Source organism: Ischnura elegans, chromosome 1 (genome assembly GCF_921293095.1).
Source record: "Ischnura elegans chromosome 1, ioIscEleg1.1, whole genome shotgun sequence".
NCBI classification, from domain to species: Eukaryota; Metazoa; Arthropoda; class Insecta; order Odonata; family Coenagrionidae; genus Ischnura; species Ischnura elegans.
In genome coordinates, this window is record NC_060246.1 from 146,228,019 (window position 1) to 146,247,139 (window position 19,121).

The 19,121-nt window shown below is 36.3% G+C and overlaps 2 protein-coding genes across 5 annotated transcripts in view; one reads left to right on the plus strand and one right to left on the minus strand.

The window, feature by feature from the left end:
- Positions 1-1,513: 1,513 nt before the first annotated feature.
- On the minus strand, positions 1,514-13,928 carry LOC124171797. Of its 3 annotated transcripts, XM_046551126.1 has the most exons (15): positions 13,843-13,928; positions 13,415-13,712; positions 13,194-13,323; positions 12,802-13,040; positions 9,399-9,613; positions 9,043-9,246; positions 8,703-8,927; positions 6,661-6,872; positions 6,136-6,534; positions 5,427-5,564; positions 5,197-5,341; positions 5,009-5,124; positions 4,360-4,527; positions 3,539-3,631; positions 1,514-3,457 (listed from the first exon to the last, which is right to left on the minus strand). In XM_046551126.1, the coding sequence occupies exons 2-15, from the start codon at positions 13,531-13,533 to the stop codon at positions 3,311-3,313; spliced, it is 2,550 nt and encodes an 849-aa protein (XP_046407082.1). In that variant the 5' UTR covers positions 13,534-13,712; positions 13,843-13,928; the 3' UTR covers positions 1,514-3,310. The 3 variants fall into 3 exon arrangements, with proteins under 3 accessions (XP_046407082.1, XP_046407094.1, XP_046407075.1); XM_046551138.1 differs by having other exon boundaries at positions 6,136-6,531; positions 13,415-13,895; XM_046551119.1 differs by having other exon boundaries at positions 13,415-13,895.
- The window catches only part of LOC124171817 (SUN domain-containing protein 1-like), a 48,712-nt gene continuing 39,421 nt past the window's right edge, over positions 9,831-19,121 (plus strand). For both annotated transcript variants that reach the window (XM_046551167.1, XM_046551182.1), the window contains exon 1: positions 9,831-10,241. The gene's annotated coding sequence lies outside the window, so the exon portion shown is untranslated. The remainder of the gene's footprint in view (positions 10,242-19,121) is intronic.

The window sequence follows — 19,121 nt, forward strand, 5'->3', positions numbered from 1 at the left end:
ACCTTCCAGACCTTCTCAATGCAATGTGCATGAGAGCGTGCTTCCCAATAATATGAATTCTTTTAATTTAAAAAAGTGATCAACTTCAACCTACAAGTAGGGGTCAAGTGGATCACTGTTCTATTTTATGCTTCGGATCTGTTTCCAACGGTAATAATTTAAAGTGAACCACGATTATTTGTGTTGTTAAGTATTTCGTCTTTGTTTCAACACAAAATTTTAACTAGAGTACAAGAGTAGTATAAAGAAATTGAATTTATTTTTGGGGAATTCACAAGCAAGGAAAGGTCTCCGACAAATAATAACCGACACCATTTTTTAGATTTCTCTGTGATGGGGGAAGGGAGCAGAGCTGTGAAATAGCTCACGTTTTCAACTTTGTCCGAAGAATTTTAGTTATAGTATTTAAACAGTAGCCATTAGAAACTGCCATTGATTTAGTTGTGGAAAGCTTATTATTGAAATTGACTGCATTCAATGGTAAATTGACCAGTATATGTATCATAGAATGAAAGGCAGATAGTTTTTGGGAGGTCGGATGGCATAAGTCACAAGGAATGATTGTGTCAATACAGCAGGATTTCCTGTACACTCCAAATTCATGATTCAGACATGAATTTGGTGTCTAGGAAAAAAAGTCACTATGGTGCATAGTATGTGCATGTGAGACTGGTCATGTGTGAGGAAAATAAAATCTTTTTCATTGTTTAACTAACGATTGTGTTAATTTTTTTTGAGCCAATCGAGTTGCGAGAGAATTCAAATAATGGCAACTAAGTCAACGTTTTGAGTCCTCAGTTCCAATGGCAAATGTAGTACACTATTTAGTTTGAAATGATGTTATTGTAAAGGTTAATCAAATATCAATGAAAATTTGTTTTACCGTGTTTTAAACTTTGTTATTCTGAATACTATGGCAAAAAAGAATTATCATAGCATGCATGCATAGTATAGTAGTAGGATAGTTTTTGGGAGGTTGGATGGCATGTGTGAGGAAATAAATCTTTTTCACTTTTTAACATTTGTGTTAACATTTTTTTTTTAGTCAATCGAGTTGTGAGTGCCTAGAATTCAAATAATGGCTACAAAGTCCTCAGTTCCAATGCACATGGAGTATACCATTTAGTTTGAAATGGTGTTATTGTATAGGTGAATCAAATATCAATGAAGATTTATGTTTTTATTGCGTTTTAAACTTTTGCTTAAAAGCGTGCTTTGTTGATCTCTATAATATGGCTAAAAAAAGTTATCATGGCATGCATGCGTAACTGCACATGGCATAAGCAATCATTTGGTTCACTTATGACAAAATCTTCTATCATTTCACACTATTTTGTCCTTTTATCATAAAAATATATCAAATAGTAAATTGAATAGACTGATTTCTTATACATAATGTTTTGTATAACTACTACTACAATTACTAACATGCATTTCACTGTTGTGACTGCTCATATTCTGTGAAGAAGATTCCCTGCTTAGACGTTCAAGTTTCAATTTTGTCAATTTGAAATAATAGTAATAAATTTTATTCATGCCAAGGGGTCAAAAATGAAGTTGACATAGAAAACCATCAAATATTACAAAAGTACAGTTCATTAGTGTCTTTAAAATACTCCAGGTAAAAGTAAGACAGAAGTCAGTGCAACAATAGAACATATACAGCTTAGCAAGAAAATTGTTTGGTTAATAGTACATATGTACAAACAAGCATAACTATTGTTTTGGCGGTGAAAGTTTTGCCATAGTAAATACTCATTCGAAGAACATTTGAAATTATTGCAAGATAGATTCTTAATATGAGCTGACAGTTTTTTGCATATCTTAGTGGCATAGTTATACAAAATACACCTTTGAAAAAATGTTCAGGGAAAAATATCTCACAAGGATGTCTTTGCTCGTTTTGGTAAGGTGATTATATGTTCATCCACAATGATATTTGAACCATGTTTGTGTTATATGTATATTGCTTGTTCCTGCACAAATTCCTACCAAATGAGGAAGAGAGAAAAAGGGATTCCTCAAAAGAAAGTCATTGCACCAATTCCGTCAAACCTGGACTCTAATAATATGTAATTCATAGTTTCAAATTTGATTAAATTCCATAGCACGTAATTTCATACTTTAATACCTTCACAATGAACTGTTTTCTCAATCAAGAAACTAGATATACATGCAGTTTAAAAAAAGAATATTTTACTGGCGTTAATGATGCTCCATATGTATGTAAATAATGTTAATTCACTATAAAAACCACTTTTATTTTAAGAATCAAACACTTGTAAAACCAATTTCATTTTGTACTGTAACATTGCTTTAGTAGTAACAGGCATTTTCATAAGGCAGTGACAATTTTTACTAATATGTATTAATTTTTTTAAGTTTACGAGGTTAGTGATTAAAGATAAATCATGAGGAGCAATACTTCATTAAGTTAAAGTAATTACAAACGAATTCCATCCTAAAATATGTAGCAAAATGAATCCTTGGTCTCAAAAAATTAAAATAAGTACAAAACCACAAAATCATTCACAATTATTCAAATATCTTTTGCTTTCTCCTTTAAGCAATGAACTGTATGCAAACATTAAATCTAATAAGAGAAAACAACAAAAAATAAAATACAGAGCAGCAAACCCAGGAGAGTTTGATAATACATATTGTGAAAGCAGTTTATAAGAAAACCTTGTCCTTATAAATAATACAACATAATTACACACTAGAAGTTTTCATCTCACCCTGAAGGAAAAAATAATTCACAACTCATCATGACTAAAACAACTGGTAAATAATAATTAATATTGCAGGTATATTTATGCTTCTGACAAGGAGATGTTAACAGGCTAATTAGACTAGTACTGACAAGAATCATAAGCATAGTTCATACAATACTTTTTCTCACTTAACACTATTTACAAACACATTTAAAATACCTACGTAAGGCAAACATTTTCTCAAAGGAGTATGTTACAAGGAAAAATATTTAAAAACTACATGGTGAAGAATTTGTACTTTCATTCTCTAAAATTTAACAATATGAATATATCAAATATTTAAGCAACATTTAGGCACATTTCTCACCTTGCTTTCTCAAACTGAAACAAGCAAGACATACTGCATACAATACAAGTGCATACAATGATTCAAAATCCAAGTATAAAAATATCGCTTCTTCTCATTAGCACCTAACATGCAATTTTTGGGTAGATCATTGCTAGTGAAATGTGCAGAAAGCACAATATTGGCCGGACTTCCAACAGCACCAACTACTTCAAACCTCTCACATAAAGGCAACTTTAAAATATGGACTTCAATTACCATGCTGTCCAAAAACATAATTCTCTTCTTTATATACATTTCCATGAACCCTAAATCTGTACACACAGGTGTATTCCAAGTTTCCTTGATTAGACTCAATTCGTAGCTCTACAAATTGATAAGGAGGTAAATTTGGCTCCTGTAAATGATTAGTAATATATCAGTTATACATTATGTTTTCCTTTATCAATGACCAAATCAAAATAAACTTAATATTTACCTGAACAGGAAAGTATTGTAAACTGGATCCATTTTGATTGTACACATAATGACCAAACAGCTGTCCATTGTTGTCCATTTCACTGTTCAAGCCCTGTAGTAAAAAAATTAACATCAGAAAAAGAAACAAAGAAGTTGGTAAAAGACACTTTTGTTTCTATATTAACACTACCAAATTATCCACATATTTTCTGATACATATTTCTACAAGGCAAGAAAAACATAACACAATCAACTGCCTTAGTACATGGTCACACACACTTTGAAAACATCAAAGTATTATTGAGGCAAAAGGTGCCAAAGCTTCAATTATCACACTAACTCTTCACTTAAAATTCACTTTTGTGGAATGTTGAAATAATCAGGTGCAATTTTCTTCTAAATAAACCACTAATTCAAACCTGGATTCAATTTTATGTCATTGTTATAGGATAAAAAAATTGTTTTGAGTGCAGCCAACTTTAACATACTTAGGAGAAAGTGGGGAAACTGAGGGGAGAGAGTAGAGTAAGATGACAAGTAAGACAGAGTAAGGGAGGAGATGACAGGGATAGGGAGAAGTGGAGAAGGTGGAATGAAGAACAGAGAGTTGATATAGACAGGTTCCTCTTATTTTAGCTAAATTATTTTCTTTATTAATTATTATCACACATAATTAATGTACATTTTAAATTCAAACTGATTAAATGAAAATTGAATTAAAACATTACACAGATTTTCACCAAGCCCATGGTATTTCCCTTTCAAAATAAAACTGAATCCAAGTGGTGAATAAATTAATGTAACAGGTAACTACACATACACCTAATACGTCAAACTCACCCATACTGAAAAGTTTCTAGGAGCAGAATCAATTTTCCCAACTGGAGATAATGACTTAGGTGTGTGCTCAAGGCTAAACTTGGTTACATATACTTTTTTAGAAAGTTTGATTACAACATATCCTTGAGATCCTTTGAAAGCCCAGCACTCTCCAGGTAGAATACCAGGCTGGAAAAATATGAAAAAATAATAACTGTAATGTTCTCATTAAAATTAATATTCACCATGTTACGCCAACCACCATCGCATTTAAAATTAATATGTTTAGCATATTAACTTCCATGTATTGATAATGCATTTTTTTATGCATTTGCATCTCTAAACTTTAATTCATCAACATGTTTTACCCACTTATAATACAAGGAAAATAAAATGTGAATAAGAGGCATTAAATGCATCTAAAAGAATAGGGAAAGGCTAATAAATAATAGAGAGTTAAATTTATTTAAGGCTATGGCTCACACATCACAATTGACTTAATGGAAGCTTATTAATGAATCGGATTAACACCTAAAAATCAGCTGGTCGCCTCCTACCACTGAAATTATTTATTTTTCTCTGCTCTTAAGCCAAGAATACATTTGATATACATACATAGAATGTATTTGCCACAGTAATTCTCGACGATCCAAATAAATATTCCACATACCTGAATAATTTTTCGAGGATTGATTGAGGGCGACCACAAAGGGATCCCAAACAGGCTAAACACAGCTGTCTTTGCTTGGTATGTTTCAGTACATCTGGTGCTTACAATACTTCCACCTGTAAATGGATGGCATAATTTAAAAGATTCACTATCCAGAAGGAAAACATTTTGACACACTATTAACTAACCTGAAGACTCAAGAGCATAATCAGGTAATCCAGTTTTGTCAGCATCATATTTAGCAAACTGATCATCAACATACTTCATCACCTCTAATTTAAATTTGCTGAAATCTTCATTGGAATATAGCTCATTTGAAACTCGCACAGCAGGCTAAAAATGGAAAATATATAAAAATTTTCAGAAAATGTGAAATATAGTTGCAAATCACCTATTACATCTACCATTTTATCCCTACCGTTTCAGAATACTTTTTCTTAAATTCTGCTAACATTTCTTCCAAATTCAGGAGAGATCTTTCCCTTGATGAGCTCTCAATATGAATTAAATTTTCCAAATATAGATGCTGGGAGCGTACCTCATCAACTTGCTTAACCTAAAAAAAATTCCAATTTTTAGCAATAACCAGTAGACCATATAGAGTTAACAACAAAAGAAAACTATAAGGATTTACATCAATTTTTGGCATTAAAAGAAACATTAGGCCTCAATTCTACAGTGGGTTCATTTAATAATCTACAATAGGATGCCTATCAGCACTAATTTTGCATCCAAACTAAAATTTTAAGTCAGGAATTATTTGCAATTGCAATAATATTTAGTATGAATAACCTGCTTTGCATAAACAAATGAAGATGTTTCTTGAGTGAAACTATCAAGAGATAAATTTTAGGAAGAATGTAGATTCATACACAAACGAGGCACCATATAAGGTGGAAGCACTGATTCTATCAAAACATAGCCTTTGACAATTACATAAATCATTCACCAGAAGTACCTTCTAAATGCTTATAAAATACCCAAAGTATTTAAGCCTCTAATTCAATTGTGCATCTTCAATTCCCACCATAAAATTTATGCACCAACAATTCAATAATATTTCAAACTGAGGGAATAATCATCCAGGCACACAAATACAACCACCATTAAAATGTACTTGAACTTACCAATATATTTAGTGCATTCATCACTGCATCATTAGCCTCTCTACCTTCCTTGGAAAAGGCACTGAAATGTATATCAACTTCCGACTTTATCTTATTTCTTAATACTTCAATTTCGGATGTTTTCTGATCTAACTGTTCCTGCATGTGGTTCATTTTTAATAAAATATTTTGAAAATTCACTTTAGTATCATCATCATCTTTGGAAGATGACAATACACTAACAAACAATGGATGTGCAAGTATGTTAGTCACTAAATCATTGACATTAACTTCTGGTGTGTTACTAGTACACTCCTTCACAACACTCCGTATCTCATCAGATGAATGAATTACTGGTACTGGTGGACTTGGGACTTTTGGCACAATCGAGTTACTGTCGTCTTCACTATTCTCAGCCTGCTATAACAATGATATATAAGTTAAAACACAGCATTAACTCCATTTACACTTTTAAGTCCCATCAAACAACAAAACATATAAAATGAATAATAAGCATATAAACATCGTGTATTATCACACACTCACCATGTGAAAAGGTATCCACATCCACAATAGCTGAAGATTTGAAATAAAGCTCGTAGCCAACAGCTTGATAGGGGAAGAAGCCCCTAAGTCTTGCATTGCATATTTTGAGGGAGAATTAGGATGAGTAGTTAAGACAGGTTCATTACTTTCAGTAAGAGAGAGAGAGTTGGTCACTCCATGATCATCCCAGAGGTGGGAATATATCCACAATCCTGTCGAGGGTTAGAGAGGGTTTCCCAATTATCTTTCCAAAAAGAGGAATACTTCGGTGAATGAAAAATGCACATATATTATCGTTTTCTATAACTGATAGGTAAGAACTGCAACACAAAAAATTAACGCAAGACATATTGACAAATATCACCACAGATGAACAAGGAAATACAGAGCCATTTAAGACAGCCCAGCAATACATATTGAAAAACTCATTAAAGAAATTAATGCATGCAGATTTTGCATCCTCTTAAAGCATCTAAAACATATCACACAAAAAACTCAGCATGTTTCAATTTAAACAAAGAATATATTCCATGCTCCTTAAAAATAATAACAAGTAAACATAAAATTCTAACCACTATTTCAAGAGACCATGAACTCTTCCTAAGTGTTTCATCAGAAAGAATGACTAAATAATGATCCAGATAAAGAGTGTCTTGTAAGAATTTTGATTATAAAATTGAGAATCATTTTGAAATTTTCCCAACACAAAAAGCAAAAGAGCAGAAAAAACGTTGAAAATGATTGAATTTTTTGTTTAAAAATTTTTAAATCAAACTCAAGAAAAACTTTTAGACCAAGAAAAAAAGCATTAGGAACGGTTTTCAACAACTGCACTCATAAATGGCTAAATATTTTTCAAATCTACAAGCACATAAGAAATTGTAATTTGCCTAAATTCAAGAATTGTTATCATATTTTCTTGTAACATCCTTTACTTGTAGTAAAACTAAAGCAAATGGCTTGATATCCACTGTACTTAACTTCACACAAATTCGTTGCAAAATTAAGTACACTGTATATATTGGGCAATGCATGAGTCCTCAACCATCTACTTCCCAGGAAGACTGAAAAAAGATAAATGGTCAACAACTTGGAAACTTTTTGTTTCTTTACTTTATTTGTGCCTTTATATTTGATGTAGCAGGACCTTGAAGGCACTTCAGCAGGCGGACAAGTTTGGTTGTGCAGCCAGGGTAAAGTGGATCATAGATCAAGTATGAGTGGTGAAAGACCAAGTGCATAGAGTATCAGCTTTTTCAATGCTGAATAAAATGATGTAATTTATTCTTTTAAGCAACTGAAGGTGGATCGAAAATCTAAAGAGATTAAGTTAGGCTAAACCATCAAAAAGCTATACAATAGAGCCAGTGAGCTGCCCACAGTGCTGGAGTACTAATGAGTAGAACTAACAGGAAAATAGTTTCAGCATTACTACAAATATATAAAATACACCCCAATTCATGGAAATCCAGAAATGACGGGGACATCTCCACGGGGGAAATGAAGCTCGGCAGCAAGGAGTCAGTCATAAATCTGGGGTCAAATAGGTTTTAAAGTGACAAAAACAGTGGATTGCTGCCTCAACTTACAAGTTACTTTCACAGTGCGATAGTGATTAAGTGTATGTTAACCGACAGTTGGTGATCATTGTTTTCATTTCTCGTCAGGGTCGATTGTCTGACACCCATAATAAAGATATCTTGTAGCATTTTTACATATAGGGTTCAGTTTATCCAAACATAAATAAATTCATGATTTTCAGACATTCCTTGATCAAGTAAAACTTTTTAATGAAATCAACACGTGGCATAAACAAGTCGTGAAATAACTAAATTACAGGATGATAAATACAGAAAAAATAAAAGATGAAAAGTGTTTTGATAGAGACCTGAGACCAGTACAAGCATAAAGGAATCTTGGACAAATTATCCACAAGCGATGATTCTATAAGCTTAAAAATGTACATCCATACTACACAACCATCCCCTAGGAAAATAAAATTATATTAGACATTTAAGAGAAACCTATACATTAAAACTCACCTCCTATGATTAAAGTAGGCAAAAACAGGATGAGAATTTTCATCAATCTGCGAAAAATTTGCCTTGAAAATGCACCGTAGACATAAGATGAAGATGTAATGGTCTCTCTTGTCCACTGCAATAGCATCCAGGTGTCAACAAATTTAACATAGCCAAGAACCAAATATACCCACTGCAAGGATCTTTCTTGAAATGACATTGACAAACTGTCTTCACTTTTACTGCCTGTAAAACATGATGAAACTCAGAATCAAAAAGGGAAAATAGTCTAGAGAAATGTTTTTCCAAAGGTTCTCACTAAGACGCTTTTCCACAATAATTGTAATCACCAATGTATTACCTGCATGAATATCATAGGAATTAAGATATGAAATATTCCTTCTCACTGACGAAGTTATACAACACATATATGAAATGATAATGGTAAAAATCTTCGCCAAAATATGAGTTTCATTCGTAGAAGAATGATCTCGTCTAATGCTTTCATTTGCACTGTATTCAGCACCAAGTACTCGCGCCCACTTCCCATCATAATGACCGGTTCCTGAAAACAAGGCACAATGGATAGGTCAGCATAGATCTCCCCATCATCTCATATATCTACATATGAAACCATCTCAGGAGATTTCAGTATATTAAGGACCACAGTGACAGAGTGAAAGCTTGGTTTCACGTTTAAAAGTTCTCAATTGGTACCTTGTTTGGAGTAACTTGTGGAATATCTGCTGCGCTCATAGCTCGATGAGAACTTCTGCATGTTACTTGGGTTGATATAATTTGACGTGGGTGACATTATATCTTGATTATGCAAGCCCTGTCTTGACATGTTCGGCATGTTCACAATTCCAGGAGCTATTTCTTTTCTGTGAGCCGAGTATTCCGAATAAGTGTAATCAGTCTTCGGAAAAACACTGAAAATAACAAAACGAATAAAGCATTAAGAACCCACGAGCCTTCGAAAACATATGGAACAGAGGTATTTAGGATTTAAACCGCTAATCAATTTTTAACTGAGTAGCAAAATATAGCAATTAAAAGTACTACGCGGTTATCGACAAAAAAATCCTTACGCGATAACAAAATTATTTGTCAAACCCCTAGTTTCTATGGATAAAAAATCAAATTACTATATTGTTTTTTTCAGCAACTAATTCATTGTACAGGATATCGAAGACTTAACTCAACTTGGACAGGAAGAACGTCTTGAACAATTTGAACCAAAACTTATCTCACAGCTGAGTACTGCCGGACTCGCCGGACTGCCACAACAAAAAAAGAAGCATGATATTTGTTTTGAACAGTATTGAAAATGCACCAATAGGAGAGAGAGATGAAGTTGGCGATCGTTGCTATTGTGAATTGAAAAGTGCATGATCGGCTTCAGATTGTTTAAATTGGTCCAAAAAGAATAGGCACTCGGAAGAAATTGTAAAGAAGGATTCAACAAGGCGAAAAAATACGAGACCTTGGCTTCTCCAGCAAAATTTGTAATCCGAAAGGACGAAAAAATTTACAAACCGAGGATCACTGTGAGACAAGGTGAGTACAGTCCATGGGAATTTTTACACGGAAGGCCTGGGACTAAAAATCGGATAGTTCCCAAAGAGATTTAATTCTTAAATGGCAACGTCGATGCCAGTAGCTTAGCCTGCTTATTTCGGCTCCGTAAGCGGAACTTCGGACGGTTCTTAGTAATTATAGCATTTAGACTGTTCCCCCTATTCCCATGACCTCCCGCTGACAGTATCAAAATACACCCCGAAGTCAAATATTTGTCAGAAGAGCAGTGTTCCGAAAGCATCTTCAGTCTCTATCAGTCAATCCCATCAACAAACAAAGTTATATTCACCCGTCATTTCTGCTGTACGTTGTGAATTGATAAAAAGTAATGCTGTTGCATGCAATTTTCCTACGAATGTAGATTGAATCATACGTAAGTACCGAGGGACAAACACTGTCGTGACACTACCCTGGACTGTAATAAATTTCATATGTATTGATAGGCTACTGTGGAGTTGCCATATTACAGGTACCACATCACAGTCACAATCCAAGTACCTAATAACGGCCACAGAGTTTTTGCTATGGTGCAGCCCAGGGCAACTGCCATAACAAAGAGAGCAAAGCAAATTCGTAGTTAACCTTCAAGCTCTCTTGAAATTTTAAAATCGAATTAAAGGTCATAAATAGGCAGATTTAGAACATTTTTACGACTTCTTTATTTTTAATAATCGTAGGTAACATTAAACCTTTCATTAAAAATGAACGACCATAAGGTTTAAACCATCAACCCATCAGTTTCACATTCACATATGCCGAGGCACTGAACCCATGCAGCCATCAAAGTAGTAATCATGGTGTGCTTCAGTTATAAACCTAAATAAATTGTTTAGAGCATTGGGTTTGGTCCCTATAACATTGCAATGTGGGTTCCAATGTCTCCTGATCAAGGCTAGTTTTTCATCAGTAGAATAGTGAGGGGGACTAATGAATTCATACTTATGAGGTGAACGCTGGGAATAGTGAAGGATAGGATTATGAAAGCTTGGAGCCAAGGTCTTCACATGCAAGAGGATGAAGGGGTTCAAACCTCCCTTTCCAAAATGCTTGGGGATTCAGTTTTTACTTACTCCAAAACTCCCCACCCCATAATGCATCTCCTCGCAGAGGTTATCTCCCTTTTACATTTCTTTGACCTCAGCCTAAGTGCACGAAGACAGCTGGGGCCTTTGATTACCGGCTTACCATGGGGCCAGTTTCCCAATAAAAGTTGTACTTACCTTCTTTTTCTTCATGACAAAGAATTAGTGACCACTGGATTCAGAGTAAGCTGTATGTGGTAGCCAGCACTTAATTCAACAATGTAGCCTCAGCAGCCACTCCCCTCCTCCCACCTTTTCTTCTCCTTCAATATTCCCATCTAACTGAATACGTATATAACTACATCATTCCCATGATAAAGCAATTAGCATTACTGGGGAAATGCTGGGACCAGTCTAACAATAATGTTTTCTACAAGGTAAAAATATATTCACGGGTATAGAACGTAACTACCTAAGGCATCAATGTTTTTATTTTATAACCTGGTGGGTATTAAGAACTTCAATGATGCCCAACGTAATGAATTTGCCAGATTGGTAAGTATTATTCTCCAATGCTAACGTGACATCCTTGCACCAAAGGAAAGCTTACTGTGATTTCAATTTTACTTGAAGGTTTACAGATAGAATTTAGAATAGATAGAATGGATATGATAGAATTTTTATGATAAAGCATGTTCAGCCATTTTGGAGACAACCCCAGTTTCATACCTGTCACTGTACAGCTTGAGCAAAGGCATATGTTTAGTGTCAATGTGCATTCAATGTCCTGTCACACACTTATTACAGAACGGTGCAATCCATGATTCACTTCCATAGTTAAGTGATGCAGCACTGATATTAAAAACTCTACAGGTCACAGTACAAATTAGTGTTCATTGCTTGAACTAGATGCTAAATTTAACGAATGGATTACAGCCCAGTTGCATTCAATCCACAACAACCCTACCCCAAAACAGCTGCCCCCAAACTTGAAGGCTATCTAACACTTAGAGCTCTAAAAATGTGCAAAGGCTTTATGGCATTTATGATGATTCTCGTATGTAGTTTCCAAGAGGTGCCATCACACATGTTGTTGAGAAACCACAACAACGTCTCAAACACACTCAATGGAATCCCAAGGAGATACAATCGAATCAGCAAGCAGTTTTAAAAACATTTGTGGGGAGAACGCGAACAATACCTAAATATTTAACCTATATTTTAAGTTTATCTTGCCACAAATAAGAGTCCTCAACAGATATATTCAAGATATTGAGGTCACTAGAAAGTTGTAAAGCCTTGACCAAATCCATGTGAAAAATATACTTTTAAAACTAAAAAGTTAAAATTGTTGAGAATTCTAACCTTACGCAAGGGGGGAAGGAGGACCGAACTATAGATCTTAGCATGAAAAGTAACAATATTTGTGGCAATGACATGGACACGACAATGGGATAGGATTATTTTGCATCTGAATTTGAGGAGTAAAAATATAAATAATGGAAATAACTTCTTACTTCCACCAGTCACCACTCTTCTTGTACAGCTGGAAAGCAGCATGTGTATCTTGAGGAATATACTCCCCTTCACTGGAGTAATCACTAGTTTTACCATCAGTTAATCGCCGCTGCTCGATCCCATCCACAGCAGCATTGCTCTCCGTGACTTTGGAAATCCGATAGGAACCGTTCACCAAATTTTTAATTTCAGGTGAAATTACAGTTTTATTACTCCCTCTCTTCTTTTTTCTAAGTGCCTGTGAATGAAATGGCAATTCCGAAGGGTAATTGTTATAGCCTTACTTTCATAGCATGAAAGTGAGATATTCTAATTTATCCTTTTGATTCATGAATCTTTTTGGATGAATGGATCGTGTTTCCTCCCTCATTTAATGAATGTTGGATCATACCTTGGCATCACCTGTTACTGATGTTGTGCGAATAGCAGTATCGCTGTATTTAAAGGAAAAGGTCTTCCCCTCTTCCGTACACTCTGCTACAGCTGTTACAGAATGCCCATATTGCAGCTGGATTTTATGACTGCGAAGGAAGAGATAAAGAGATTAGTCAACTTGTACATCGTACGTTTCTAGGAACCTCAACCCTTTAGAAGGGAATTGCGCCGCCGTACCTATGACCTGATCCACTATCACTGTTGCAAAGTTCTCGGTCACAACTGGAGCGAAGGAATGGAGTCCTGGAGCGCGACCTACTGTCGCGGCTTGTACAGAGTGTCTGCTCTTCGCCCATCGATGTCTCACCTCACTCTCACGAAATTCAGTAATTACAGCAGAATTTCAAAATTGTCCAGCACTAAAGCACTTGGCACACGTGTTTAAAACCATGTTCATGTCATCTTTCTTATTGTTTGCGTCTATGGACGAATATATGGGTTTTCCACAGCACTAAGGAATCTGTGACCTACAAATCTGGAAATCGATTTCAATGAGGAGCTGTAAGACATAATATGCTGAAGATTTTTATAAAATCATTATTCCCGAGGGTTGCGGTTTTCCACAACACCTATAAGTTTCAACCTTATGATGTTTTAATGCTCACTCGAATTAGGCAGGAAAGTAACAATGCGCTTTCTCGCGCTTCTCTCAAGTTTTAATTTGAATGTATGACGTCATGGTAGACGCGTTCTCCCCTCTGCTCCCCACGGACTCGTCCGCTCGCCTCACCCTTCCCAATTTATGGTATACGCGGGCTTTTCCTTTTTTATGAGGAGTTAACCAATCTCTGTGGCGCAAACTTATGGAGTAACTGATTTTATATATTCCATCAAAAGTTATTGTGTAGTTCATCTCTCGCAGCTACACATCTCAAATGTAGCGTTGGGTCGTTGGCTCTAAGTATGTCGGCTCTTGAGTTCTTACGTTTCAAGTCATTCTGTGGAGTTATCGTATTTTCACAGGAATCTCTCTTTTTCAAAGACCGAGACAGGAATGCATAATTATAGTTATTCAAGTAGGGCATTTTATTGAAGAATTTCAGCGGTTGAGACTATTTTCTTATTTTACGTGAATTTTGTACATTTGCTTCTGCGAGGCTTTATAAACGCCTCCATCAGGAACCCTACAATGATAAGAACGGTGAAGGCTGGAAGAAGGATGTGCCTTTCTTACGTAATTTACAAATGTCTGTATTTTACGAATTGATCGCTGATGCGTGGCTCATTTGTTATTTTTGTGCATTTGTAAGATGTATGGCGCGCTTCCTGATTTGCGTGGGTAGAATTCACCTTGCTCCACTCCTTTTTTTACTCGTGGCTGCCGCCAGAACTGCGTCTTATTTTGAATTAATTGCAGCGAGTGCTAAAGTTAGTCTAAATTCCATACGAATTGGTAGCAAAATATTTCATATCGGGATAATAATATTAAAATTTCCTCAATGGGATTTTTTAAATCCATTATTTAATGCATTTCCACTCTTTGTTTACTCCAAGGAAGTTGTAAATGGTTAACTCCCTCGGCCATTTTACTTAAGGTTTTTGCACAATCAAAGAACCTTATAGATGCTTCTAGGGTTCTTGGCACAATCACTGGCGCTAACGTTTGTGTGTGGGAAATTTTTCGAGGAAACGATAAATTGAGTAAACGCTTTTGCGGATGTTTAACAGTCTGCTACTGAATTATAACTTGAGTTGAATCAGTTCATAAAAGCGTAACAATTCAGATTCAGCATTCATTCGTTCTTACAAATCTCTGCACCAGTGAAAGGGATATTTCATTTGCTTTTTGGGGTTGAATTTTAGTATAAACTTAGGAGCTCACGAAAAATTCATTTTGTCTCCTCGGAGATAAAAACATTTTTTTTACTTTTTTTCTGAAATTCTATTTGTATGCAATTGGAGTTTTTAAATGTAATTTGGTGGTGTACTTGGTATTATCTATTTCATTTTAAGTAGCATTAGCCATACTACACTTTCTTTGCCTGAAATTCTTAGCAGTAGTATAAATACAGCATTGTTCGAGCAAAATCTATTGCTAATTTAATGAAATTCATGGTTTTCTGATGAGTGGGAGTTGACAAAAAAATTATAAGGAAATACAATCCACATACTATCCTAGGCTTCCTCATGAATGTTTGGCTATGTGTTTGACTTGCTTTGGTCAAAGATGATATAGGGAATAAGCATCACCGGGAGATAAAATCGAGCTGGATTGCGGTTAATATGGGAAGGGGGTATTGTTGGTCAAATTCATGCTTGGTGTTACCACAATAAATGCTGACAGTCCCTGTTAAAACATTGGCAAAACTCAAATGGGCAATTCAGAACCAAAGAAGAGGAATGTTGAGCAAGAGCTTACACATTCTCCATGACAACGCTTGCTCAAATGTTGCCTGCCTAACTGTCACTCTCCTGCGAGACTGGTTGGGACATTGTTAACCACCCACCCTATAACCCAGTGCAAAAAATTTCCTTGGTGGCAACACTAATACATCGTGCCTATGCCATCTCAGGCACCGAGTCACTATCTGCGGAGAAGAAGCATCTCATTGAAGTGCTGGTTAGGAATGGCTACAGCAGTAGCATGGTGAATAGAAGATTTGTGGAGCAGGAGAACAAAGACGCAGCCCTGAAAAGGACCTCTGAGGAAGAGAGCTGGCCGGAGGCAGAAGCATACGCCACAATTCCCTTTGTGGCGGGCACATCAGAAAAGATTGCCAGAATGCTCAGGAAACACAACGTAATAACACGTTTCAATGCGTGACAAAGATATCAGACATGCTATCCGGAGCGAAGGACAAACTCCCAATGGACCTTTACGAGGGAATATATCGAGTGCCTTGTTCATGTGGTAAATATTACATTGGCGAGACCTGCAGATCAATGAAAGTCTGATTGCAGGAACATCGAAGGGCTACCAAAAACAAGCAGCACCAACTCTCAGTCATATCTGAGCATGCTTGGAGTGAACCTGGACAGGGTCGGATCCAGGATTTCTTTCTGGGAGGGGCACAAGCAAGGCCGTATCCATGATTTTGTTCAGGGGGGGGCACAAGGATACCTCGTTATACAAAACGAACGAAATGATAATGGGACCGTATTAAAAATCTAGCATATTTTTAAGGGTCTGGGGGGGGCACGTGCCCCCGTGCCCCTACCCCCTGGATCCGCCTATGAACCTGGACATAACATTCTCTTTGAAGATGCCAGGATAATAGCTAAAGAAAATAAATACTTCCCTCGCCTGATCAGAGAAGCTTTTGAGATAGCGAAAACGCCCGCGAATTTCAACAGGGATGAAGGCTACAGCCTGCATATTGCATGGAAGAGGATTCTCCGACCACCAACAATGAGAGATGGACAACCGGCCAATGAGAGACCAGCAGCGGATCAGCAGCCGTCGCCGCCTACATAAGGCGGAAAATTTTATGCCTATAAAAGGGGGAAAAATATTCCAAAATTTCACCTTCGACCTGAAGATGCTGACTGCAATGTCAGCAAAACCGTTGTCATTAAAACACAACAAACGCGGTGAAAACCTGAATAGAATTGAAAGATCATCTAATCAACACAGCGAAAATCTTCGAACCTACATCACCCACCCTATAGTCTGGACTTGGCCCCCTGTGACTTTTACCTGTTCACTATATGAAAGAACGTTTTGCCGGAAGGCAATTTAGCTCTGACAAAGAGGTGAAAGATGAATTTCATCATGGCAGCGAGCTGGTAAGATATGGGTTTACAAAAACTGTCACAACGTTTACAAAAATGCATCGACCTAAATGGCGATTATGTAGAAAAGTAGGTAGTTGATCAATCTTTAAAATGATGTATATATCATAGAAAATAAATAGTTTTTTACCCTTGAAGAAAGATCTGAGGTTTTCCCGGCGTATGATGTTGTTGAAGTTTATTCGGGATTGCCACCGGATAAGGTTCTCCATCTCTAACCTAAAGCTCTCTCTAGCGCTAAAACCCTGAAGGCGCTCCACCTTCACCTGGCAACTACGCTCTCACCGTTGGATTGGGAGTATATTGACCGAGCTACGATAGCCATGGGGGAGTTACTCCTCCTCAAAGACACGGAGAGACATAAAAAGAAATTTAACAACCTGACGACCTCCAAGACGACGACTCCGCCTCCTGATCCTAATCGGCTGGTGATCAACCTCAGCAACCAGAGTATTGACGAGCCCACCATCTCAGTCCTATCCAAGGGACTCAACTTCGCTCCAGCTCCGAGATACATACCATATTGTGATATTATTGCGGGTGTCGAACCTGCCGTAAGAAAACTTCCCGTTGACCTAGCGGAAGAGGTGAGGGCGGAAATTTCCATGGCCCTGAAGAGGGCCAAATTACCGAAAGCAAACATCAGCAGAAGTGAGCAAGCCGCCATTCGTGCGCTGCAGAGGAACAAGGCGATTAAAGTTTTGCCAGCTGACAAGGGAAACGCTACCGTCCTGATGAACTCTGAAGATTACCACCAAAAGATACTGGATATTCTACGGGACCAGGCATACAGGAAAATTCACCGCGATCCCACAGAGTCCGTCACCCGGAAAACGATCGAATTGATCAAGAGTTGCGGCCTCCCCACGGACACCGCCAAGAATCTGCATCCTCCAGCACCCGCACCTCCAAGACTTTACGGCCTGCCAAAGATCCACAAGGATGGCGCGCCTCTGAGGCCAATCGTGAGCGCCATTGGATCACCCACCTATAACCTGGCGAAATTTCTCACGAACATCTTATCACCGCATGTAGGCAACTGTGATCACCACATCAAGAATTCATCAGAGTTTGTGAAGACCCTTGCAGATTTTCAACTTGGTGAAGACGACATAATGATATAGTCCAGGAAATGAAGCTCATAAAAGTGAAAAACCTTGCAATTTTTTCAAACTGAATCGATTTGCACCAAAATTTGGGATTAGACTAATTATACCCCCTACTTCAAAATCTATACTATGCCGAAGGGCGCTTTTTATTTTTAAGGGGTGAAAACTACCCCTAAAAGCTGGAACTTAAAAAATTATTTTTTAAACCTAAATACGTGTAAAATTTAGTTTAAATTATTTGTATAATTTTTTTTTATGTATGGAAAATAATTTTAAGGCGTTTCAACCCATAATAATCAACCCTTATTGGGGGTTAATGTAAAAAAGAATTTTCAAACTGAATCTATTTGCATAAAAATTTGTGATTATACTAATCATACCTCCTTTAAAATTTTTTTCAAACCGAATCGATTTGCACAAATATTTGGGATTAGACTAATCATACCCCCTTCTTCAAAATCTATACTATGCCGAAGGGCCCTTTTTATTTTTAAGGAGTGAAAACTACCCCTAAAAGCTGGAACTTAAAAAATTATTTTTTAAAGCTAAATACGTGTAAAATTTAGTTTAAATTATTTGTATAATTATTTCTTTATGCATGGAAAATAATTTTAAGGCGTTTCAACCCATAATAATCAACCCTTATTGGGGGTTAATATAAAAAAAATTATTTACCATAAAAATAAAAATTATTCATCACATTGTATCTTCTTATTCACTTTCTTACTCCTTTTATTATGTATTCACTCTTTTCTCTCATGATTTTAATCACAGCACAGAAAAGATATAAGAATAGGATAAACAGAACAAACTTCGTCATGGTAACATAAACAAATAAATGTACATTTATGTAGACATTACATGAAACACAGTCAAACGGAGACTGCATGGCTTCCAGTCTTCCCACCACATGCATGCTCACAGGTCACTGTGAGCGAGAGCACACATACTCACATATGCGTATGTATATATACATCTTATGGGTATGTGTGTTTATTTTGTAGCAAATTTGAGTGTATCGTTAGCTTCTAACGTAAAGTACA

Excerpts from the sequence above, each read along its gene's own strand:
- LOC124171797 (XM_046551126.1), bottom strand. The coding sequence starts at position 13,533 with ATGGGCGAAGAGCAGACACTCTGTACAAGCCGCGACAGTAGGTCGCGC. Across the intron at positions 13,324-13,414 it reads GATAGTGGATCAGGTCATAG|TCATAAAATCCAGCTGCAAT; the intron begins GTACGGCGGCGC and ends CTTCCTTCGCAG. Across the intron at positions 8,928-9,042 it reads TTCCTATGATATTCATGCAG|GCAGTAAAAGTGAAGACAGT; the intron begins GTAATACATTGG and ends CATGTTTTACAG.